Consider the following 26,752-nt stretch of genomic DNA (forward strand, 5'->3'; position numbering starts at 1 on the left):
TAAGAAGTAACCAACTCCCTGATCCACAGCAACATAAATTAACTTCAAAGCAGTAACTAGTGAGAAAAGTTGGAAAAAGAATGAGACTTAAAGAAGAATATGATTTAGATAAATCAAAACCATGTGCGTACATAAAATAACACCACTTGCTAAGAAGAAGGATACTTGCATATTTATGGAAAGAAACCAAACATATAGAGTGGATGCTATGGGGCATGGGAATGGGCGTGGGCATCCAGGAGAAGAGAAGGAAAAAAAGTAAGAGAGGAGCTTGCATGCATCAGTGATGGCAATGGCCTGTGGTCAGAGGGGTACAATGATCTCAGCTCTCTGCACCTGGGGTGCAGTATAAAAATTCTAAAAAGAAAGAAAGGTTGCAGGCAGGGAGGGGAGAAACAGGGACTGAGCGAGCTACTTTGCCTAAGGCAATTGAACTATTTTGTTTTCTTTGTTATTACAAAAATTCAATAAAACAGATTTTTATTAGAGTTAAGGAACTCCTGGGTGTTATGAAAAATAAGGATTATAATGCTGTCTCTTCCTCTGTCAATAAATGAGTAAAGTGAAGATGTGAAAGCTGCATGTGAAAGAGCAAGAGGCATAAGATGGTAACACTACCCCACAGGATAAATTCTGCAATAATCCAAAGGACAAAGACTCTTACTTCGGGGCCACAAAGGCCAGCATTAAGACCATTACCTTGATGATGCCGACCAAAGTTGTTTTCATCATTAAGATGCCTTCAGTAAAAATGGAAATAGCATGAGTAAGCTTGGCAACCTTTAACAAAGAAAAAGAGGTTAATGAAGTACTTCTCATAAACGACCCATCACTTCTATGGGAAGCTAAAATAACTAACAGTTCTGGAATGGGCAAAGACAAGAGAAGAAGCGTGCAGCTTTAGGACACCTGTGTATACACGTCCTGGTCAGAAATGAGGTTCTGTGGTGTTGACCACTGTTAGGCATACTGGGTGACTGAGTCAGAAGATGTTAAATCGTTCTTTACCCTTTGACCAATCATTTCCCCTTCTTTGGGCCTCAGCATTTCATGCATAAGAGGAAAGCAGGACTCAGTGATATGGATGATCCCTTCCAAAAAGAAAAGGCTCAAGGAGATCCTTCTACTGCCATCCATATTCTTTTCAAACAACACCAGGAGACATTGGTAAGGTTGACTGAGGCTATACTTTTGAGTTAGAATCAATGCAGAAATTCTGAGCTTGACCATCTCAAATCCTCATGTAACTTTTGGAGTTGTGTCAGAGGATATGAAATTGATGCTTGTTATCACATTTTCAAATTTCACTTGATTTTATTTTTCACATCTTTAAGTTCGGGGAAAAAGAAAAGCAGAGGTGTTTTGGGAAGAACAATTTCTGAGGCTGCTTAACTGTGGAGTGGCCTTAAAAGCCTGGCTGCAAGAAGTGGTTCATGGAATATGGATTATTTTGAACCACTGGTTTTGTGTACAAAGCAGGAACTTGAATGGGAAAAGTCTAGGCAATGTAGCCCAAAGAGAAAAAAGGTTGATGTGCTGAGACTGTTCAAAAGAAAAGTAACCAGCTGAGCTCTACTCGGAGAACATTCTGGCAGGCGAGGCCGTGAATGACACCAGGACAAGTTAACGAATGAAGGTATAATTGCGCTAAAATGGCAAAACCTGGTTACTGTTGGGAGTGTGGAAAAATATCAATAAATCAGAATTGAGCCGGTGGTCCTGGGGATATGGCAGGTGACACAGACCTGTGCTATTTCATGGTTTTGGTGTTTAAAAATCAAAAGGCAGAAGTCAAAGGGACACACCACCTCATATCGTGGGCCAAGCTGAGCATAGTCCCTCAGCTTGTCTTTGTCCAGCCGGGTCGGCACTTCAATGATATCGTGGGTCTGAAGCTTTATGATCTTTAGAAGGGAAGTAAACATGCTTTCCGGAATGATCTGCAAAACCTTTAATGAAAGGGAAAAGAGGAAAAAACACATGAGCCTCTATTTTATTTCTTAGCTGGTAAATGGTATGATGACAGTAAGCACAGTGCCTGTGTGTACGAACAGCCCTTCATCTGCAGGAAGGGATGCTAAGGGCCTCACAAGAGCTATTTTAACAACTGCTCTCAGGCACAGGCCTACTTTCCTTCAAACATTAATTGCTCACAGGATATAGAGCTAATTCTCACAGAAATGATGCAAAAGATGTATCATTTCCACATTACAAGTTTCTAAAAGGCTGAGGTTCAGAGATGTTAAGTAACATGGCTGTAAAGCCCTCAGCTAGTATGTGACACAGGAAAATTTTGAATCCAGGCCTGTCTGGCTCTATGCTACACCATAAGTTGTTGAAACAAGGACCAAAATGCTCCTGAAAACTTTGATTAAGTTCCAACTAGAATGTGCTGGATCTAGATCTGGCTCTTTTACCAACTATGACTTTGAAGAAGTCACCAAGATCTCTGTTTCTCAATCTCTACACCTATAAAATGGGGGCTAATACCATCAGCATTTAAAAAATAGGTATGAAAGTTCTTTGAAAGTAAACACACAGCTGCACACCCACAGTACCGGTAAGAATAAGTGTATTTTCAGGTATTGCAAATTTCTGGGATTAAATTAAGAATAAGGGAAAGGTATATAACACTACTATGTATAAAATAGATAAATAACAAGGACTTGCTGCAAGGACCTATATTCAATGTCTTGAAATAACCTATATATAGGTAAAACTGAAGCACTTTCCTGTACACCTGAGGCTAACACAACATTGTAAATTAACTATACTTCAATTAAAAAAAAAAAAGGATAAGGGAAAGGAACACAGGTGTACTTTTTTCAGGGTCCCAAGCACATCGTTTGTATTTAAAACAGCAGTTAGTTTGCCATTAAAATAGACATCACCTTGATGCATTTCTTACCTTTCTCACATAGGACACCAATTCGCCAGAATAATATTGAGATACACTGAGAAGGTCGGGGCTATTTGCTTGATTAATACGGAGAAGGGGAAGGTCAAGGGCAGAGGCAAGCTGGAAGGAAAATAAGATGTATCTGTTTCTCTGTTTCAAAAAGTCCTAGAAATCTCTTTTTCCAGAAATAGTATAACGTACAACAAAACTTTGCCCAAAAGAGAGCAACAACTACTGAACTTCATCAGTGTCATTCATAGTTTCTGACAAGATACAATTTTTTAAAATGACAGTCGTCTGCTACAGCAGTGGTTCTCAAATTGTGGTCCCTGGACCAGCAGCAACAGCATCACCTGAAACCTTGTTACAGATGCTGATTCTCTGCCCCACGCAGATTTACTTAATCAGAAACTCCGGGGCTGGGGCCCAGCAATCTGGGCTGTGACAAGCCTTCCAGGTGATTCTCCTGCATGCTCAAATTTGAGCCACTGTGCTACAGAAGGCAGCTACTCCTCTATGGAAATCAGACATTCCGTTTGACGGACTACCATATTGAGTCTAATCTAAGGAGACATGGCTTGTAAGAAGTGCCATTATTTTATGCACTGCTCAAAAAAAGAAAAAACATGCTGACAACTAAACTATGATATGCCATCAATTATACAACACATCCCAATTACAGAGATGTTAAAATATGAAAGTGCACCTCAGAATTGATATATATGGTAATTCCATCAGAAGACATTGAGTAAATTACTTGTTCATTTATCATGAAATGAAATTACCTTGAGAGAAGGGCCAATCTATGCCCGTGTGGTTTAACATTATTCCCTAACCTTTAGAGGAGATCCCAGATTGTAGCAGAGGCTCAACAAGAATTTTTTTTAATGAATAAAAGGATTTTATTCATGTCTAGGGAATAAAGGACCCATAGGACACACATTTTTAGTATCCTGTAAACCTTTAAAAAAATCTATTTCTTCATTTAAAAACAATTTTCTCTAAGACACTCCAACTTCTACTATTAATTCAAACTTTATTTCCGGCATCTTTTGCAACTATGCTCTCATGAAAAACTTGCTAACAATTTTCAGTCTATAAAAATACTTAATTTAACCAACTTCCTAAAAGGGTGAAATCTTGAACTGAATTAATGAATGAGGTAATAATGAAGGCCAACTCTTCCCTAGTAACTGAGAATGCAATCTTACTGTTATCTGCTTACCTTTAGGAATGTAGCTCTGAGTTTAGTGACCATGGATGGGTTTACCCTTATGCTCTCTTGCATGATAGACGTGAAACTGTAAAAAGAGATAAATGGTAAGGAAACATTCATAACGACCTTCATTGAGGACAAATGCCAGGCTGTCCACATTACCTGTCAATTAACTGCCAAGCAAAAGAAAGGTCCCCAACGATCTGCATTGTGATCAGGACCTCCTCTTTAATGTTAATGGTTCGGATCATTTGGTGGAGAAACTTGCGAGTATCAGCAAGAAATTGACACACTTGCAGATTTGATTCCAACTGGTGAAATTCTTGAACCTGAGTTACATAAACACACTGGATTTTAAAATTCTGAATGGCCTGTATAGTGTTCACTTTTCCTTGAAAACACTTCCAATAAAGCGCACTACTTACTAAGAATGTCTTGGCAAAATTTTAATTTCAAATTATAATTTCAGAAATGTATAAGCCAAGTCAGAAAACAATGCATAATTTCTGAGATTAGAAAATGTTCCACTATTTCTTATCCTGTACATATATGACGTAATAAGCGAATACTCCCATTTTCCATTTCAGTATCAATAAACATGTATTGAAAAATCCTTCTAATTCTGAAGATCTGCAGGATTGTTAAAAAACAAAATAAGTCACATCACAACCAAGGTGCTGGCACTTGCACATTTTAAGTTCTTTTGATGGGCTCTTTAAAACAAAATAATGATTCCACAGCGTTTTGACATTTTAAGTACATAATTCAAGGGGCCTGGGATATATGCCAAAAGAAATAATGCAAAAGAGAAAAAGTATCAGAGATTTACAAAGTTGCTTATAGTGGTACTATAGACTAGAAAATCCAAAAACCACCAAAATAGAAATAGCACAAGTGAGCAATTGTTCTGGAATAGCTAGGGAAACTGGCATGCTAACAATGGAGCATTATACTGTGTTGCTATAATAGTGGCCATCCTAAAATCCTTGCAAAAATGAGAAAGAGCCTATAAGAAAGTCTTGCAAGTGAAAAAAGTCTTAATGTACACTTTTATCAATTGGAAAGGGTTCCAGATGATGATGGATGATGTTTCATATAATATATATATTTATTGTTCTGATGCTTTTGTTTATTTTCCTGGTTAAACATACAATTAAATTTTAAGAGTGTAGAGGTATAGGAATTCCCTGGTGGTCTAGTGGTTAGGGTTTGGTGCTTTTACTGCTGTAGTCTGGGTTCAATCCCAGGTCGGGGAACTGAGATCCCGCAAGCCACGTGGTGTGGTCAAAATTTAAAAAAAATTAAAAAAAGGATATTATTAAAAAAAAAAGGAGTGTGGAGGTATAATTCCTTTTTTTGTACAATTACTTTTAAGTAGATAAAAGAAATCTTTTTTTCAGAAAAAATACATCACTTTAAAGCATATGATCATTATACAACTATTCTCATTTTTGTGTATCCATCCCTTTCCAGGTTTTCTCCCCAAGGCACACACTTTTTACAAACTTGAAAGTAGCGCATACAATGCAATTTTGTTTTTGCTTTTACCTCCTTACCACAGTTTTCCCAATGTTTCTATACTGTCTTCATAATTTTTTCCAAGACTACATGTTCCTGCAAATTGAAGTATCATAATTTTTACTACTATTCTCTTTATTATTGTCATTTAATTATTTTCGCAATTTTAGGGCACTGTATATAATATTAGAGTGAACACATTAATTTATATTGCTTTTGCTTCTGATAAAATATTCTCTTAACTATATTTACAGGAGCAGACTGCTGGGTAGGTCAAAAAGTATGATTCATGATCTGAGAACTGTCATTTAAAAAGACTTTCCTTACCTCTTCCAAAGCCTGTATTAGTTGCACAGTCTTTCTGCCTGCAGCAGTAGAATCATCATAATTTAAAGACAATATTTGTTTTGAGATCTCTCTGAACCAAGCTTGAAGATTTTCTATTAATACAGAAACAAGAAAAGACTACTGAAATCCCAGAATTCCTGCAGTGGTGGCTTTGAATTTAAGTAAGTAATCCTTTACAAATCTAGCTCTTAGTCACAGAGCTTTTACTATGTACCTAACATTGGTCTTAGGAATTTTCCAAACAATAACAACAAAAATGCCTCGGGCATGTGACCTAATAGAAGAGATGAAACTTTCTGTATAAATAGCTTAGTTTATAACACCTGGCAGAAAAGGGTTAAAGGCCCAAGTTTTGGGTGGGCCAAAAAGTGCCTTTGGTTTTTTAAGTAAAAATAAAAGACACATTTTTCATTTTCACCAAGAACTTTATTGAACAACGTAATCACACTTTTGTTCCACTACTTTCTGCCAATTTTCAGGCAACTTCATAATTCCATCTTCCCAGAACTTTTTATGTTTTTGAGCAAAGAACTGTCCCAGGTGCCTTTTACAGTCTTCCAGGGAACTGAAATTTTTTCCATTAAGAGAATTTTGTAAAGACCGAAATAAAGGGAAATCCAAAGGTGCAATGCCAGGTGAATACGGCGGATGAATCAGAACTTCCCAGCCAAGCTGTAACAGTTTTTGCCTGGTCATCAAAGAAACATATGGTCTTGAGTTATCCTGATGGAAGATTATGCGCTTTCTGTTGACTAATTCTGGATGCTTTTTGTCGAGTGCCACTTTCAGTTAGTCTAATTGGGAGCAGTACTTGTTGGCATTAATCATTTGGTTTTCCAGAATGAGCTCATAATAGAAGACTCCCTTCCAATCCCACCATATACACAACATCACCTTCTTTGGATGAAGACCGGCCTTTGATGTGGTTGGTGGTGGTTCATTTCACTTGCCCCACGATCTCTTCCGTTCCACATTATTACACAGTATCCACTTTTCATTGCCCATCACAATTTGTTTTAAACACGGAACGTTTTCATTACATTTCAGTAGAGAATCGTATGTGGAAATACGGTCAAGGTTTTTTTTGCTTCACTTATGTGGAACCCAAACATCAAAGTGATTCGCATAACCAAGCTGGTGCAAATGACTTTCAACTTTTTTTTTTAATTGATTTATTTTATTTATTTTTGGCTGCCTTGAGTCTTTGTTGCTGTGTGTGGGCTTTCTCTAGTTGCGGTGAGCGGGGGCTACTCTTCGTTGTGGTGCACAGGCTTCTCTTGTTGCGGAGCATGGGCTTCAGTAGTTGTGGCACACGGGCTCAGCAATTGTGGCTAGCGGGCTCTAGAGTGCAGGCTCAGCAGTTGTGGCACACGGGGTTAGTTGCTCCGCGGCATGTGGGATCTTCCCGGACCAGGGCTAGAACCCATTTCCCCTGCATTGGCAGGTGGATTCTTAACCACTGCGCCACCAGGGAAGCCCAGACTTTCAACTCTTGATTTGGATATTTTGAGTATGTCGGCTATCTCCCATGTGGTAAAACGCTGATTGCTCTCAATTATTGTTTCAGTTTGATTGCTATTGAATTCAACTGGTCTACTTGACTGCGGAGCATCATCCAGAGAGAAATCTCTAGCATGAAACTTCGCAAACCACTTTTGACATGTTCGATCAGTCACAGTACCTTCTCCATAACTGCACAAATCTTTTTGTGCATTTCAGTTGCGTTTTATACCTTTCTGGAAACATAATATGCCAAAAATGTTGCTTTTTTTCTTCCACCTTCAATATTAAAATGGCTATTCAAAAATTCACCAATTTTTATGTCTTTTTTTTAATGCATGCTGATGTGACAGGTGTCACATACAATCTAACAAAATTGTTTCAAATGAAGTTAAAGACAACTAAGTGCTACTAGAGCCACCTTATGGAAAAAACTGAACAAACCTTTTGGCCCACCCAATAAATGTTGTAAACTGATGTGTGCAAAGACAGTAGTGCAGGTGGGGAGGAGTCAGGAAGGAACTGAAGGATGTGGCACAGAGTTAAGAGGATGGGTAGAGGTCTGGACAGGCAGAGGGAGGGAGAGGGAAAATCTGTCCCTAGATGAAGAGACAGACATGAGCAGAGGCTCTGGGGCAAAATGACAATGGCACGTCTTGGAGGGCAAAGAGGGACCAACATGCAGGAGAGTGAAGTGTGAGTGGTGAGTTGTGGGGAGTCTGAATGGATTAGGTGGCGCCATTTGCGCTCTCAAACCAGCCAGGTATTTCTCAAGGCAGAGATGGGGAAGGCCGTAAACATGCTCTGAGGACCCTCAGTGAATCAGGCCAAGTTTTAAGCTTAGTCTCATTTAATTTTCGCAAAAATCTATGGAGTAGGAATTAAAAGCCATTTCTCAGATGAGGAAGCTGATGCCCAGAGATATTAAGAACCCTCTGCTGCATCACACAGTTACTAAATGGAAGAGCCAGGATGTGCAAACCATCAAAGGCTTCACTCTTTTCACCTCACCAAGTTGATTCTGTAAAGGTTTTTTGCTTTATCGATGGAATGATTTCACTTTAATAAAAGCACTTAAGGGCTTATAATCTAAGTTATTTTAAGAATTGACAAAAAGCACTAGCTATAATTTTAAAGATTATTTGTAGGACTGAGGGACAGCTACGGAGTAGCTGAAAGAACATAGGAGGTAATGAGTGAGATACAGGCTCTGGACCTTTGTTACCCTCGGCAAGTGATTATAAAATAATAAAGATGTTTATCTCACAGGGTTGTAAGGATCAAATGAGAAATATCTGTGAAAGTACTACCTAACTGAAATATGCTATAGAGCCAAAAAAGTATAAGATATTGTTTTGAATAACCTTTGAAAGATTGCTGGTATTTATAAGAACTTAAAAGGGACTAGAATACAGATTAATGTGCCTGATTAGACAACTAGTCTGGTTAGATTGGTCCTGGTGGTTCTTTGTTTTTTAGATACAATATGCTGACCTGCAAAACATGTTGCCAATTTATATCACACTATTAAAAACTGCTCTAGTTTTTCCAATACGAATATTAATGTAATTTGGACATATTTTTTTTATCAGCAACAAATAAATCAAATACAATAGTCATAAGCTTGTATTGATTAACAATAGTGGAGCTTTTTAAAATAAAAATCTATATTATTCATCAATTCTACTGTATAGTTAACTTTATTGGAAACAAATTTGACAGTTAAAATATTAAGCACCAAAAAAAAATAGTTTAATTTGTCACCTTAAAATTCAGAATGGTCTTTCAGGGGCAATTTGAAAGGATCCTATCTATAGGACAGGATCCTTCAAAAATTTGAAGTGATACCACAATTTTCCTATAGATAAAATTTCCTAAAAGAAGCAAGATTAAAATTGTTAAAGTAAAACTTGAGCTATGTTATTTCAAAACAGTCTGCGGGTCCCCTCTTGTGCCACTAGATGGCAGATGCGTCGGTGAAGAAGAACCAAATAGGACTGAACACAAGATTCTTAGATATCATTTATGTTAGCAGTCATTAATATTCTTGGGTGAAGTATCCTTCTGAGAAGATCATGAAAGTTATGCCCCCATCCCCACGCACATAAAACTACATACTAATGACACACCAGTTTTGCATACTATGGTGGTGGGGGGAGGATATGACTCTATAAAATACTATTGTATTTATGAACCAGAGTACAAGAACCCATGATTTAGCCCAACCTCTTACTTCAAAGATAAGAAGCCTGAAGTCCAGAGAGAATATGAGATTGCCCAAGGGAGCACAAGGCTGGAGCAGCCAAAACTAAACTTCTGATCTTCATTAGCAACATCCCAGCATACAATGAGGACACGGTAATGACTTTTTACTCTGCTGGTTTCTAATAATGTGTATACTTTTCAATTATACCAATAATTCCTCTTCAGCAATTACCATTTTTCTCTACTCTGGTTAGGGGTTTCACTCCTGAAAAGACATCAGCAAGCTCCGTCATCCGCTCTGAGCCCTCCTTCTTGTAATGTTCCCATTTGGCCTGCTTTTCTGAAAGCATTTGCTTGAACATCTGTTGAAGAGACAGAAGAGATTTACTGATTTAAGAGAAAATCCAGCTTAGGCAGTTTACTAAGAAAGCCTGAGCGAAACCCAATTTATTATAAAAATAGGTGCCTAACATCAGTCTGATGCCGCCTCTTAAGCATTACTACTTTATACAAATTGGGGGACAAAAGCTAGACCATCTCTAAGACAGTGGCTCTCAGACCAACTGAGGCAAGGAGAGTGTTGGTTCTGAATTGGCATTAATGTCTGGGGCTAGCTAGTTCCTGAGGCCACCTGATCCAAACCCCCAAAGTTACTTTTACAGAACCTGGACATTCCCAGGCATCTGTGATTTTTATTATGTCCATAGAGGCTTTTTTAGGAGTAAGACCAAGCCCAGAATTTCCTTGACTGAACTCAAATCCTCAAGGTCCTTAGGTCAACTTTGTTAAAATGCAAACTACCACCCTACTTAGGCTCTTTCCAATAGGTTCTCATGGCTTTTAAGATGAAGACTAACACCCTGCAAGGCCCAGCGCAGGCTGCCCACCTGTCAACCTCACTTCCTACCACCTTTCTCTTGCATTCTCTCCCCTGCAGCCAACTGGTCTTTCAGATCCTTGAACTGGCCAGGCTCTTCCCTACCCAAGAGGACTTAGACATATTCTGTCCTCTCGCTGGAATGTTCTCCATCATGCTCACCCATCTTTGTCTTAGCTAACTCTGACAGGTACCTTCCTTAGCTCCCTTCTGCAACTCTTGCTTCTCTTCTCAGGGAAGTCGTCAAAGCTAGGACAGGATCCTTTATTTTAGGTACCCAAAGAACTATGTTCCTCTCCTATAGAGCGTATACCTGTTTTTATTCATTTTCATTTGTGTAATTCTCTGATTACTGTCCGCATGCCTCAGTAGACTGTAACTTCCACCATCTGGTGCATTTTTTCCTATCATTGTATCCCTAATGACAGTAGGCACTAAACGCTTGTTGTTTAATCCTGTCCTTTTCCTATAAGAATGATCTCAGACAGCTAGAATCTGTAGCCTGAATCAGAGACACAGCTACAAAATCCTGATCTTTAAAAAAATTTTTAAGCATAAAAAAACTAAGACTTTGGTGATTATTCATTCAATATTTTTACCTCTTTGAGTATAAACTCAAATTGTGCAGTATCCAACAGCAATTGAAAGAGGATCTTGGGATTGTACCTAGAGTCTGTTAGAATCTGGTCCTTGATCTGACGAAGGCGTTTGTTGTTTGGGTCACAGGCTAGACATGGGAGAAAAGAGTTTCCAATTTATTAAATGTGTAGAAAATATCTATAATAAGAATTCTTAAATATTTTCATTTCCCTTTTAAGCATTTAAAAAGTAATAAGCAAAATGTATATCAATAATAGGTAGTAAAATAAATTATATTACACCTATGCTATGGAGTATGCACAATTGAACTGTTAAATATGACATTGAATCTGACATGGAATGTCATCGTGATGTATTGTTGAATGAAAAAAGCAAACTGAGAACAGTGTTGCCAAATTTTTTAAGCGTTGTGTGGATGGTTTATTATCAATTGTCCAATATGATGGGTCAAGCCTTTTGGCACCATTTCCTAAGTGCATGGCCTCCTTGTGTCCTGTTTGAAGCTGCTTTTGTTTTAAGCATTGATCTCTGCCATTCAACTATGGACAGGTGTGCAGAAAAGATTTAACACAGCAGACCCAAGACTGCCGTCTTCAAAAAGGCTTGCTTGCAAGGCCGGCTCTTGGCTGGCATTAGGGAATTTGGATTTTGGAAGAGTTCCCACCATTTTGAGAACTGGTAAGAGTGGCCCACCATGCTTTAACTCTTTGTACAATGTGGTTTATTATGAACACCTACTTTTCTCTGGGAGTTTGGAATTTTGTTACCTGCCAGGTAGAGGCTACCTTGATGAGCCCCCAATAAAATCCTGGGCACTGAGTTTCTAATGAGCTTCCCTGGTTGACAACATTTCACACATACTGCCACAACTCATTGCTAGGGGAATTAAATGCATCCTGTGTGACTCCATCAGGAGAGAACTCTTAAAAGCTTGTGCCTGGTTTCCTCTAGACTTCACCTCAGGCACCTTTTCCCTCTGCTGATTTTGCTTTCTATCTTTTTCCTATTACAAATCATAGCCATAAATACTACTATATGCTGAGTCTAGTAAAGCATTGAACCTGGGTGGTCTTGGGGACCACTGATACATCAGGGAAGCAGGGTTACCCACACAAAGATGTGGCACCTCCAAACAGGAAGAACCAGACCTGAGACCATTCTGCTCTTTGTAAAGGCATGACTGGCACTCAGAGCTTCCTGGATTATCCACCACCTAGACCCAGAGAGCTTATGGCTACTAGGCCAAGTTCACAAAATTAGGCAGTGATGACCCAGGGATAAGACACCAGATGTCTTGATTCCCTGGTCAGCCTCTCAGTTGCCAAGCTAAATCATTTCAACTAAAATAAACATTATGTTAAAAAAGTATATAGGATAAAAAATGCTGATATTTGCTGAAATTGGTTTATGGGGTCAATTATTTATGTAAGAAAGAAAAAGAAAATAGGATAAGGTAAAACGTTTACAAGTAAAAGCTACTTAGATTGCAAATAAAGTCAAGATAAAAACTTTAAGACAATAAACACTGTCAGAAAGTTCACAGCTGATAAGGTACAAGGACCCTGATAGTTGCTCTAATATCACTCGTGCTCATTCCCGCTTTCCAAGCCCTCCCATCAGCATCTTAGGAGGTCCAGCATGTACAGAACGACCATGCCTTCTGAGCACATGTCAGTGGTGTTTTTGGTGCTTCAGTCACGGTGAAGCCTGAGCAAGGCTATTTTACATATTGATTTCCAAGTTACTCCATCAGAAGGAGACTCCTGACAACCTGGAGGAGGGCTCAGTTTTCACAGGAAACTGCAGAGTTCCGATTTACCATGCATCCTCCAGAACTCCCTAGGAAGAAATATATTGGCACTGATGACATTGATCACACAGAGACAATTTTTCAGCTTCATGTTTGCCTAACTTAAGAAAAAACAAACTTGGAAGGAGTTCCACTTGTCTTTATATTAACTCTAACTCAACAAGAAATCTTCTGATACTAATTTGCTTTCATTTTTGCACAGGAGACATCACTGTGCATTAACAATTAGCTGCAGAGAGTTAACAGGAGGGAATATGAGAAATCTGTGCCTTCTTTTCTGCACGCCATGGCCAAAACACCATAAAAGCTAAATAAGCAGTTACTTTTCCCACATATGACTCACAACCAGATAGGCAAATCATTTGATTCTTGTAAATTCTGACCTTGTGCAATCAGGTCAGACAATTGCCAGCTCAGAAATGGAAACAGATGTGGCCAGAGAGAAAAGCAGAGAACCCTGGCAAGCCGAGGCTGTCCCTGGCAGGGGCACAAATCCAGGAGACCACTGGCTTCCAGAACGTAGGCACGGCTGTCAGGCACAGTTGTCCAGAAGACAAAGAGGAGGCTGAGTCACTAGAAACCCACAGTTGCCTTTATGACAGGATAAAGAGAGGGCTCGAGTTGTTTATATGCTTCAGAATGTAAGACTTTTGGTAAAGAAGATTACAAGCTGAGTCAACGTAGTAAAATCCTCAAATTAGGACTGGATTTCATGTTAAACATAAACTCAACTAATTAAAGACTAGTCCACTAGATGATGTGGCCCTGTATTCATGCTGAGAGTAAACTGTAAATTGGAGAGAGATCCAGGCCAAGAATCGAAATGATGAAAAAAACAAAACAAAACCAAACAAAACTGGAAAGCAGCATTTGTGGGAAAGATTTAAGAAGCTGGAGATTTCTGGTGTGAAGAGGGAAGGCTGAAGAGAAATTCCATGTTTTCAAAGAGATGAAGGATGAGGAAGTCCACCTGCTGTTCTCACTGCTGACCACTCACAGGATGCGGAGACAGGGGGTAGCTAGAGGAAGCGTCAAGGGCATCTAGCCTGGAGGGTTTGGGAGACAGGGCTACTGTGTTACCGAGGTAGGCTGCAGGATTATCTGGCGTGGACAGTTTTTCTTTGAGAGAGACAGTCTTACTTGAAAGAACAAGGAGGTGTTGAAAGTGGGACCACGGTAGGTGCTCAAGAAAAGTTAGTTGAGTGAAAAACAAAAAGCAGAGGCTTGGCTTTCCAGAGCTGCTGAATGACACCACTCTTAGGGGAAGGAGTGTGCAGCTCTGGGTGAGGGAACTCTTTAGTAATTAGTATTGATCGAGCATTTACTAAGTATGAGGACTGTGTCAGCTCCGAAAAAGCTCAGGTATTAGTCCAACCTACTTAATTTTCTACTATTAAACCAGGGGTTTCAAACTCATGGGCTTAGGGAATTCCCTGGCGGTCCAGTGGTTAGGACTCTGCAATTTCACTGCCACAGGCCCGGGTTCAATCCCTGGTTGGGGAACTAAGATTCTGAAAGCCGTGCGGCAGAAAAGCTCCTGAGCCTGATGGCCAATAGGGTCTCAGAGAGGATCATGACCCAGAAAAGATTAAGACCCCATCTACCATAATTAAGCACCCGGGTCTAGCCAGCTCCTCAGCAAAGTGGAACCATGTTTTTCTGTCCTGCCAAAATCATACTTTTCTTCCATCATTTCCCCAGACTAGAATTTCTTCTGCTTTTTACTGTAAAATCCTATCAAGGACTGGTCAGCTCCTGTCTCCTCTGCGGAGCCTTGTTAGACCACCTCTGCCCTTCTACCCCAAGCAATGGTTCTCTTCTGCTCGGGGCTCTGGACTCAAATCCTACCAACTATTTTACACATCTGGCTGTTAGGTGCTGCCTTGGCGCTTGTATTAGTTTCCTATTGAAGCTGTAACAAATTACCATAAACTCAGTGGCTTAAAAATGACACAGATTTATTCTCTCATAGTTCCAGAGGTGAGAAATCGGAAAGGGTTTCACTAGGCTAAAATCAAGGTAGCAGCAGGGCTGTGTTCTTTTTTGGAGGCTCCAGGGGAAAACAGTTTGTCTTTTCCAGCATCTAGAAGCTGCCTGTACTCCTTTGCTTGTGGCCCTTTCCATCTTTAAAACCAGCAATGGTCTACTGAGTCTTTTTCATGATGCCATCTGTCTAGTTCTGACTCTTCTGCTTCCAGAAGAGTCCAGTTTAAGGATATCCCAGTTTAAGGATACTTGTAATTATGCTGGGCCCGCTGGGATAATCTCCTTTCTTTAAGGTCAGCTAATTAGCAACATGAATTCCATCTGCAACCTGAATCCCCCCTTGCCATGTAATATAACATGCCCACAGGTTCCAGGGACTAGGCCATGGACATCTTTGGGAGGGTGGGGTGGGAAGCCATTATTCTGCCTACTACAGATCTGCAGCTATACTTTTTCATAAGCAGACATCCGATCTCCTCAGTCTGACCAGTGACAAGCTCCTCAAACTTGGGAGGTAAATTTCCTCATATTCCCAAGCACCTAACAGGACCTGACACAGGGGCTGTTCAGGTGGGCCACTGCTTTATCCAAATTGACACAAAAATGACTAACTTAGAAAAGCAGCTTGATTCTCATTGAAGGGCTAAACCACTTTGCATCATGCAGCAGATCTGGGTTCGGACGCCTTTATATGGATGAATACAGATGGTCACACCTTTTCGTGCGTTACCTGAGTCTGCGGTATGAAGCATCAGCCATCGAATGGTGACATTGCAGTCTCTCAGGCAGTTCAGAAGCCTCGGGATGTTATCCAGAACCAGATCCTCCCTTAAACAACCTTCTTTCAGGAACTGCTGCGCTTGTGCGTGCGCCCTTTCACTGACAGTAGCGTATCTGCTTGCCTGTGAAAAGAAAAAAAAAATTGAATTACATTTCAGAGAAAGAGAGAATCACTTACCTTGAAAGTGAATCACACTCAAAAGAATCCCTTGACAAACAATAACATTTCTATATGAGACAAATAGCACACGGACTGTACTTGATAAGGCTCAAAGGCAAGTGGCTTATTGGATATTTTTGAAAAGAGCACTGGACTTAGAATTGAGAGACTAACATCTAGAAATATTGGTGTGACTTTGGATTTAACCTCTGAGTACTGGTCTCTTCAAACGTAAACTGGAGAACTGGAGTCGGTGGCTCCTGGTGTCGCTTCTATTCGTAACTTGGAAAGAGACACAAAGGCAGAAGCTAAATTGACTGTTCTTCCTCGACAAACGAGGCAGGGCAGAGCAGAAATACTCAAAAGGTGAGTGTCTACGTATAAAAGCTTAACAAAAGAAATACATCTCAGCGTATCAAAACTGACCAGCCTTTTTGGAAATTTGGTCATTCTGCTTTACCTAAAGCAAGAGTTAAATGGTAAACATCATTAACCTAGTCAGGTTAGTTTAAAACAACCACAAGATGTGGCACTGGAAGCCTCTGACGAACTTCTTGTAATGTCACGAACGAGAAGATGTGATTTTGGAAAGGAATTTTAGTCATGAAAAATTAATGCTCTGAGGTCAGTAAGTATGGGAGTGCCACTTTCTCTAATATATTTCTAGGGGATGTGCCAAAACTGAAATTATTTTGTGCATTATTTATGGAATTCAATTTGTTTGAATAAAACATGCTGAAGTTCCTTGAGTCAGTATTATTCTATGCACATTTGGAAACTCAAAAACTCAGACAGATAGGCTAAGATAATCACTGTTTAGAAATATCAAGTATGCTCCCCAATAAAAAGATTTTACTTTGATTCTTCTGTTTACTCAGGTATTTATTTCCTTTTGCCCTGGGTTCTCATCAGAGACAGAATAAAGCCATTTCAACTTTAAGGAGATGCCTGTCTTTAGTCTTGTTGCTTACTTCACACACCCGAAATGATGAGCTTAAATTACAGTGAAAGGGTATATTGTCCACATCCAGTTACCATCTTCAACACTCATCCTACTGATGAAAACATTAAAATTCTAGCCACTAGTGAAGGGAGCTCTGTCCATGAGGACACAGTCTTTAAGCAGGAGTAAATGAAGTCACCTGGGGCCAGATGTCACACTGGTTCATTTTAGGGTGTTGAATCTTCCTCAGGATCCAAGTCTCCAATTTATACAGCCCACATAAGTTAAAAATCTACAATTACCTCTCTTATTCCGATGTGCAAAATTCACCTTTCATTAATCATTGCACTAAAATGTCTATGTGGGCATTTTCCAAATCGCTTAGGAAATCTACTTAGCTCATTTCCTACGCCATTAAAGCTGGTGTGCAGTTGTTTGAGAATCCTCCCGATTAGCCAAAACCTACCTGCTCTCTGACGTTTGAAAGGTCCAGGGTATTGTTTAAAGCAGTTTTTGCAGCTTTGTAGGGTTCCCAAGCATCTGCTAGATTAACTGTGATCCCCATGTAAATACTAATTACCTGCAAGAGGAGACAATCGTTCAGTATTTGTTAAATATCTACTCGCTTCAAGGCAAGGGGCTGGGAAAATACAAAGTTATAGAAGACAACACCCACTCCTTCAAGTTTAAATGCCGTTCCAGTGAAAAACCAAGATTTTCCAAATATATGGGGAAGTGGTTTTCCTTATGAGCACTTGGGAACAAGAGTGACTATTAAATCTTTCTATTCATGGGAAAATAACTAAAACAAGGTTTTCCTTTCAAACTGCTGTGTGTAAGATTCCTAGATGAACAAAAATGAAAGGGGAAAGAAAAGCAGACACTTTGACTGGAGTAGTGGTTTTCCCAAACATTTTCATCTCACCTTTATACTCTTAAAATCAAACTAAACTTGTCCCCCAAAATCTCTGTGAGCAGAGTGGCATTGTGTTTCACATTTGTTTTTAAAATTACATGCAGTCCCTCTTTATCCCTATTAATATTCTGCTTTAAAACTCTTTGTGGTCTAATATTTTCTCACTAGCTTTTTATTGGTTGGCATTTGTCTGGCATATCTTTTATTTATTTATTTTTTAAAAATCCTTTATTTTCAGTGTGCCAGGGTGCTTTTTCAGGAATGTATCTTGTAAGTATCATGTAATTGGACTTTGACCTTCCTTGATACTAAAAGTGTTTCTGAGTATAGCATTATGGACAGAACCTCTTTGTTAAGCTTAGGCAAACGAAGCCAGACTCTCAGAACTTTCCTCTTGGCTACTCAACTCCCAGCACACGCATATGATTCGTTTGTGGATAGGAAGCATCATCTCCTAATTGTAGGCTGCTCTTCTCACCAGTAAAGCTCCTCATTCAGGGCCCTCATAATAGCTGGTAAGAAGTGAAATAAAATCTGCTCCCTGAGAATGTGATCCAATTCACCGTACTCTGTTAAAACCTCTATGTGCAAAGAAAACAGTTCATACATATTAAGTACAATGTTAATCTTAAACCTTAAAGAATTAATTTTTTTTTTTTTTTTGCGGTACGCGGGCCTCTCACTGTGGTGGCCTCTCCCGTTGCGGAGCACAGGCTCCGGACGCGCAGGCTCAGTGGCACGTGGGATCTTCCCAGACCGGGGCACGAACCCGTGTCCCCTGCATCGGCAGGCGGACTCTCAACTACTGCGCCACCAGGGAAGCCCAAGAATTCATATTTTTAAGTGAAATAATGTTTAAAAAGTTACAAGCACATCCTTGCAGTAATGTAAACCTTGGCCCCATCAACGTTAGCTTATAGATAAAACTTACTATAAATGTGCAATTCCTATTCACAAAGTGACAAATTAGATAAATTCTGCTAGCTTAGATTCATAAAATAGAAAAAAATAAAGAAATGCTTATGTAACTTAGTTGAATCTCAGTAGCTAAAGCGAGACACATTTTAACACGAGGTTTTACCTTGAGGCTATCCATTTAAAGAAAAAAAAACCACAAATGGAAGCTTCAGGAAATTTTACTGACTGATTTATTCCTTCCTGATTTATAAAATTCTCGACAGGCTTAAAGTAATTTTACTTAAGTGAGTTTATGTTTCATTATTTCAACATTATGACCTTTGGATTACAGGCCAAAAGAATGGAAAAATCAGTTCTCCAGCAAGCTTATCATAGAGAAAAAAAAGACTAATAGCAATACTTGCCCAATTATCTGGAAAGTATTTATCCACTATCTCTCTCATTTTTGCTTGATGGGTATGAAGAATGGAAGGCTCAAAGTAGAGAATTACATACAACATGGCGGCCTGATTTGCCAGAGCTGTGCTCCGATGTTCTGGCAATGGATACGCTGAGACCTGCAAGACAGAGACCAGACCAGGAGAGGCAGATGTTAGCAACAGCTGAACTTACATGTGCCAAATAAATGACCTAGTTCTAGGACGCATCAGCCTCTCAAAAGTCCGTCTCCTTTGAGGATCCCGGGCACTGGAAACAATTCTCAGATTATGGCATTGGGAACCAGGACCTTCTTTCTTATCTCTAGCCACATGACATTCTCTTGACTATCCTTGACTCTGCTGCAATTCTAACTCTTTTCCCTAAAAAAATAAAAAAAAATGTAACCCTGCGTCTCCCACTAGTTGTCCATTTCTGAGTCTCTCCCATCACAGACAAGCTCTTAGAACTGACGGATTCCACACTCACCGGTGCTCTCACTTCCTGTTTATCCTTCAACTCACTGACATTTGATCTCCACCATCACCTCCATGGAACTCCCCAAGGCCTCTCACAACCTCACAGTCAGCTAGCTCAATGGACTCTTTTCAGCACTCTCACTTAAATTCTCTGAGGAGTGAAATTCTCTCCTCCTTTGGTTCCCCAGACACCACTCTCTCTTCTCAGTCTGCATGCTTTGTGCTCTGCTTCTGTCTTTCATATGCTGCTGAGTCCCAGGGCTCCATTGCCTCATGTATTAGGAATCTCTGGCTCCACGTAGTACATAGTGCCTCGAGGACCATGAGCAGAAAGGGAGGAAATTATTACAAGGACAGACACAGCAAGGTCTCATGGAGCCCACAGGCAGGAATGTGGTCAGGTCTTGGGACGGGCCTGGAGCTTCGAACCAGAAAGCCTTCACTGTTTCTCCCCTGGGTGTGTTTGCTCAACTTTTCTCTCTCTCCGGACTGTTCTCCATCACATGGCAGAATGAAGCTGCCCAAACTCCAAGTCTTGCATGTTGTGGGTAAACCCATGTCCAGAAATTGTTTCTCAGGCCCAATCCCAAATTACCTGGAGACAGGGAATCTGATCCATCTTGGGTCAAGTGACTGGCCCTGGTCCAATCAGCTAGGGACAGAGGAGGTGGAGGGCAGAGAGAGGGGTGGACACACAGCACAACCACAGCTCAACCCCTGTGTTACTAGAGGTCACGGGGCAAGGAGAAAATTGAAAACTGCCTTGAGACATGGACCAAATGGACCGCCTAAGAGGCAGGAGGGTTAACAGAAGGGTTAACGAGAGGCAGTGAAGAAACAGCGTGGGCTTTCAAGTCATACAGGCCTGCATTCAAATTATGGTTCTGCTGCCTACTTATGTGATGTTGTGAAAATTATGTAAGCTCTCTAAGCCTTATTTTTCTCAACAGCAACATGAGGATAGTGCTGTCTATTTTGAAAGATCATTGTGAAAAATAGAGAAAACAGTATTCAAAAAAAACCTCCTATGATCCTGGTTCATGTTGAATTCTCAATAAATGGCAACAAATATTATGGAGACCTGGTATCTGCAGGTAGCTCCTCATTTTGAGTTGTCTTAAAAAAACCAAACAAAACAAATAACAACCAAAAACTCTTTATTTACACTTAACATGTTCATACAAAAAACTAGCAGGCTACCTAAGAACTGTACAGAACAGGTGTGCTCTGTAATAAATGATATCCAGTTAGCATAGGTCCAACTCTTTACTCTCTTCTAGTAAGAAAAAATATATATAATACATAAAATTATGTTTTCTTTAGGAAAATGAAGTCAAATGGTAACTTTCTCTGGTACCATTTTGACTGAGTGAATGATACACATACTGGAGAGGAAAGTGAGCCTTTCCAACCCTGCTCATGCTGCCTCATTTGCCTGGGCTGCCCGGACATCCCCTTTGTCACCTGTTGCAATCTTGCTGCCCCTGTCACATGCTTCACAACACTCTGCGATTCCCCTAAGATAACACCCATCTGGCTTTACTGGAATTCTTTTGTCTGTCTTCTTTCTTCAGCTACAAGCTCATTATAAGTAGGGACCAGGGCCTGCCTTCTTCAGCAATGGATCCCCAGCACCAAGCACACGGACAGCCACATACTGCACACTCAGCAATCATTTCTTAACTGAATGCCTAAAAGAATGCATCTTCTTTCCAAATATAGCTCAAATCTCATCTCCTCCCTGAAATCTCTAATTCTGCCCTAATTAATATCCCTCTTTCCTTAACAATTCCAAGGCACAACTCAGAAAGTTTTAAATAGTTTCTAGCTGCTTTTACTCTTTTGAGGAAGGAGAAAAGAAAGGAGCAATTGAGGAGGAAGGCAAAATCAGTCTTTTAAACTATTACGATAGATTTAAAAATAGACTTAGTCCCCACCTGGTTGTAAATATCATCAGATCTTAGCCGACCAATGACCATGCTGATGAAGGTCTCGTTGATAGGCACCCTCTGGAAGTAACTCTCAGGATAGTTGGGTGGTCTTTTGGCTCCTGGTTGGCTGGAATAACCTGTACTTCGAAGCAGCTTACAAATATCATCCATATTCGAATCAGCAGAAGATCGAGCAGCACTGAGCCATGTTCACAATGGGAAATAAAGGGCCAAAGAAACCGCATATATTAGAAATGCAAAGTCCAGCAAAGCAGAAGAATTTCAGTATAACTTGACTTCATATAATTTTAGATATGACTGTAGGTCAATTTATATCCCTAAAATTTATAATTATATTTTCAAAAAGCCTGTTGTAATATACCAAACTGATAAGATGGGTTCCTGTATGTATGTACAGTTTTATGTGACAGTCCATGATCCGTTTCCCCAAAATCCTTGGGGCTGGATTTGTTTCAGAATACAGCATTTTTCAAATATAAGAAAGTAATATGATACATATATCATGTACGATATAATACTCCAGCAGGGTCTTAGATGGCATTCCATGATCAAGATATATTAATATTTCTACATTAAAATTTATGAACATTCACACAAGTGAGATAAATGAAGACTGTCTATAGCCTCATGTCTGCTCCAGTCAGGTGCTGACTCCAAAAGATTTCAAGTTAGGTCAGGTTTGCTGCCAACGTAGTTACTCTGTATGCATGTTGTGCATGTGTGTATGTTCATATATATTTGTCAGAGTTCTTTGGATTTCAAAATTGCAGATAAAGAATGTGAACCTTTACCAATTTTCATAAATTTAAACAATAATTTTTTTAAAAGCTATCATTTTCAAGTGGGATATACCAACTGGTTTTTCTTGGCAAGATGTACCTTCTACAGAGATTTAAGCAGAACATCTGTGATTTTTCTGGTGGCTTGAAGTAGTAATCCCCCAAAGAGACTCAATCTTAGACTTGAAGATGACCTCCTATCTGATGTAAGAATCTCCTTTACTACTGCTCTGACTTGTAATTGTTCAGTGTCTCTTCAGTAGTGGATCCTCACATTCTAATGAATTAGCCATTATACCCTAAGGGACAAAGCCGGATTGTCAAAGCTGGGCTTGATTAGATTTTTTTCTTCTTCTTCATGTTGTTTATTGTTTTTGTTTTTCCACGTACTTTCAGAAATAGAGGCAAGACCATTCATAGCCCATTTTAAAAAACATGGATGGTAAAACAGCTCATGGTCAAACTGATGTGAATGAATTACGCATGCTGGTGGATACTCTCCTCATATCCTGATAAAGCTAAAGGAACAGGCTAGCTGAGTAGCCTAATTTACTGCTGAGAAGGCAGCAGTACCAAGTATGGCTGAAAATACAACATCCCCAAACAATCCCTCTCTGTTGAGGATCTGCCTTTTTGCCCTATTTATTTTGTCCTAATTTGTAAGTTTGAAAATGTTAATTCTAGCCTGCACATCTTTAGCCCAAGTTCCTGACTCCTGCTTATTGACTGTTTCTTCCCCGAAACTTGATTATTTCTGACATTGACCCTGTATCCAGATTCTGACTCATTTATTTAACAAATTGAAAACTGTACGTTAGGGACTGAAATCACAGCTGGTTAAGGTGGGTCCTGTTTTTAAGACCCTGCTTCTTGAAGTCATAGCTCTGTAAAGACACACATAACACATGGTTGGGATGTGTGTTACTGTTTGTTCTGTTTTGGGTTCTACATATACATGGGTAAGAATTCACTTTCAACCTGGCCCTTAATGATAACTTTTCAAAATGTATCAACCTGAAAATGATAACAGAAAACTCATTCATTTCCTTACATCTGCCAAGGAGTAGTATTTGAAAACTTAAAAAAAAAAAATTCACTAGACTTCCAAAATTCCCAAATTTATCTTTCAGGTAAGGAAAATTCACATTCCTTTTAAAAAAAACTGAGGTATCATGATGGATATGATAAGCTACATACCTCTAATAATCTATAATAAATTACTCTATATATACTAGATTATATGACATATCATCTATTACAATGATGATATAAAACACAGATTGTTATATTTCTACATTATATATTATACTTAGAAGTGATGAGAATCTTACACTTTTGCATTCTAGATCATATTGCTGCTGTTCACAATAAAAGGAGGATGGAAACCTACACTGTACTTTACCAATAGCAGTGCTTTTGGAGGGTGTAGTCTTAGCCCAGGGATACCTGTATCGATAGTAAGAAACGAGCATTCTCTCTCTGATTTCTCCTTCAATCTTTTGGTCGATGACCAGGAGCATAACTCCATATAAGTACAGTGCTTCACACTATGATGAGAAAAAGACAATAGCCAAGTTCACAGGAGTACACATGCTTATGGAGTGAAGTTGACAATGTGTAAAAGGATCACTCTGCTCTGGTTCCTCCTAAAAACTTTATATTACAAGGAGAATGCAGGTTCCCCCCAAAGGGTTCTCACCTTCTGTACAGAATGAGCTTTGAAAAGTTTATGCAAAATAAAGTTTAATTTACAATGACTATCTTTCAGTTGGTCTATTTTTCATATTTTGCTTGGGATACCAAAATGGAATCCCAACATTATGAATACATAATAAGTCATTCACTTATTTAACAAACATTTCTTAAGTGATCATGATGTACTAGGTACCAGGTTAGATGTCTGAGATGCAAAAGATAAAGAAGATAGGATTGTTACACTGAGGAAGCTCATAACCTGTACATAATCTTTATTCACTTGTAGCTCTGCTCAAAGTGTACTATGTTCTAAATTCAGACGGAGACCTGCCAGTTAGAAGATAATTATCAGTTTATTTTGCTTCTCCTTAAAGAAGGATACACTGTATGTATTTGTGACTTACAGGAAAAAAAAGTAATGCTAAGTTTGACATTCTTGATTTTTTAATTTTAAATGGTCACTACTACTTACTAGAAGTTGTTTTCCATCTTCATTGAGAAGCACCGTTTCTAAGGTTTGCTGAATATAAACACCTTCATTGAGTTCATCTAGATATCTAGAAATGAAACCCCAGAGCAAGTTATTCATTGATAATAAAAATGTTAATATCTTTGAAGGACAGTAAAGATTTTAAAAAGAGTAGGCAAGATAGCAGGCATTCTGGCCTTCAAATAGTTTGTGGCCATTCATGCTCTTAGGAATAGATTTGTGAGCAGGAACTCAGAGTGATCAGGGCCACAGATTATTTATGGCCACTCCAAGTAAAAGAAATATTCCATAGTCCTGATTTATGAATTACAGATATCTTGGGAATAATGGCATAAAAACATGGACTAGTTAGTTTAAAAGCTAATGAGTAATGAATTCTTAAGGGCTAGAAGGAAGACAATATTGTCTGGTCAGGGATAAGAAGGAAGGCTATGGTTACCAACGCTACAAAAATAAGGTCCTTTTTTTTTTTCACTTCTCATATATAATAAACTAAATTAGGATCAAGATTGAAAGCCAACTGACTTGGTACAAAGCAAGATGATTATAATACTTAACAAGAGCAGGAAATTATATTAAAACTCTAAAATACTTAAGATGACTAGTGCCACAGGAAGGAAAAGACAATTATCCACGGTATAAGCTAGTAAATTTCTTAGTAACTCAGAAAGATATACACGTTCTAGTCCATCCCTTCCCCCTCTCCACTATTTACTATCAAAATAAGCTATGACTAAATTAGTCAATACCTGTTTAAGTCTACAATATATTTATGCACACTTTGAAATGCTAAATAAAATCTGGTCACAATTTCTGTGTTGTTTTCCCGAAACTCTTCATCTAAATCCTGTAGCTCTGGCTTAGCTTCCAGTTTGCTTTCCCATAATTCTGGACCCTAAGAAGAAAACACATTTATGTGAAACATCAAGAAAAGAGTCACAAACCAACAGAATTACTGGTAACAATTTCAAAACAGTCTTTTAAAAATTTGTTCTTATGCCTCAAAAGGGATATCAAAAATTGAAAGCAGTGGAACAGAAAGTAATGAAGACATCAGAAGCACAGATATAAAATCCCTTTGAAAGAAATGGACTTGAATTGCAACCACAATTGACATGCTTTTAAGTGTGGGGTACTTCAATGTGAAATACATTATACCAAAGTTATCTTTTTAAAATTTGATTATATCGTGTTAGGGCTTCCACACAGTATGTTTATATTATTTTAAAGTTGGCTGATACTAAATTTGGTTGAAAAGCTTTTCTTTTTAACTCTTTCTCCATAATTACTTAACCTCTCAGAGTCTCCTGGTTTCCAAAGAAAGCATGCTTTTGTAGAAAAGAGTGGTAAGAAAAGATGTTGAGGAAGATTACCTTAAAATAGCTGAAATCAAAGATGATATCTCCATATTTCTGTTGATCAGCTCGGTCTTTTAACCTGAATACAGCAGGAATAAACTCAGAGAGCCTCAGAAGTTCAGCAATGATGGCGTTGCCACAGGAAACAATTCTTAGGATTGCTTGGCCACAGAGGTTATTCTCAGCCAAAAAGTCCAACATCGTGAGGATAATCAACGACTCTGTGCCCGGCCACAGGGAAATGTGTAACTGGCTTCAGAGCTGGGGTCTGTAAATCATCAGATGAAACCAGGTCTGCAGATACACTGGCCGCTCCATTAAAGGACCTGTATCCCCCCCCCAAAAAAAGTATGAAAATCTCCATTTTTTTTAAGGAACCGTGTGAAACACACACACAATATTTTTCTTCCAAACTCACTGAAAAAAATTTATAACATATAATGAGTTCTGATATGGAGGGAGGGCATTTATTTTCCACTCTTCATGTTTTCCTTGTAGAGGGACTTTGCTAAATTGCTACTCTTGGCCTCTTTCTCAACGCTTTATTTACTTCTCTCCATGAGAAAAGACTTGATGTAGCTGATCCCGGAAGGAAAGGATCTAAATTCTTATTGATGTTACTGATTCCTTGATTCAACTGTGGCACTACCTACCTCTGTAATCCTTGTTAAATGGACTGCTTTTATGGTTTACCTAATGTTAATTGGGTTCTGGATTATATGCAGGTGAAAGCATTTCCAATGATACAGATTCACTTATTCAACAAATATCTACCCAGTGCCTACTATGTGCCAAGCACTGTTTTAGGACCTGAGGCTACTGTCCTCAGGTGAACACAACTAACTTCCTGCTCTCCTGAAGCCTACATACTATTGGGAGTGGGAAAGAGATAAACAAATAAACATA

The 26,752-nt window shown here is 39.1% G+C and overlaps 1 protein-coding gene across 1 annotated transcript in view; it reads right to left on the minus strand.

Moving 5' to 3' along the window:
* Positions 1-26,047, minus strand: part of WASHC5 (WASH complex subunit 5) — a gene marked incomplete at its 5' end in the record, with an annotated part of 47,677 nt that extends 21,630 nt beyond the window's left edge. The window contains 16 exons of the mRNA XM_079722267.1: positions 700-780; positions 1,809-1,949; positions 2,909-3,019; positions 4,125-4,200; positions 4,278-4,444; positions 5,961-6,073; positions 9,919-10,048; positions 11,163-11,290; positions 15,690-15,861; positions 17,309-17,422; positions 19,081-19,233; positions 21,510-21,702; positions 23,750-23,850; positions 24,471-24,555; positions 25,238-25,383; positions 25,862-26,047. Coding sequence (XP_079578393.1) covers positions 700-780; positions 1,809-1,949; positions 2,909-3,019; positions 4,125-4,200; positions 4,278-4,444; positions 5,961-6,073; positions 9,919-10,048; positions 11,163-11,290; positions 15,690-15,861; positions 17,309-17,422; positions 19,081-19,233; positions 21,510-21,702; positions 23,750-23,850; positions 24,471-24,555; positions 25,238-25,383; positions 25,862-26,047 — 2,097 coding nt within the window. The remainder of the gene's footprint in view (positions 1-699; positions 781-1,808; positions 1,950-2,908; positions 3,020-4,124; positions 4,201-4,277; positions 4,445-5,960; positions 6,074-9,918; positions 10,049-11,162; positions 11,291-15,689; positions 15,862-17,308; positions 17,423-19,080; positions 19,234-21,509; positions 21,703-23,749; positions 23,851-24,470; positions 24,556-25,237; positions 25,384-25,861) is intronic.
* Positions 26,048-26,752: the final 705 nt, after the last annotated feature.

The sequence above is a fragment of the Hyperoodon ampullatus genome, assembly GCF_949752795.1.
Source record: "Hyperoodon ampullatus genome assembly, chromosome: 17".
Lineage (NCBI taxonomy): Eukaryota > Metazoa > Chordata > Mammalia > Artiodactyla > Ziphiidae > Hyperoodon > Hyperoodon ampullatus.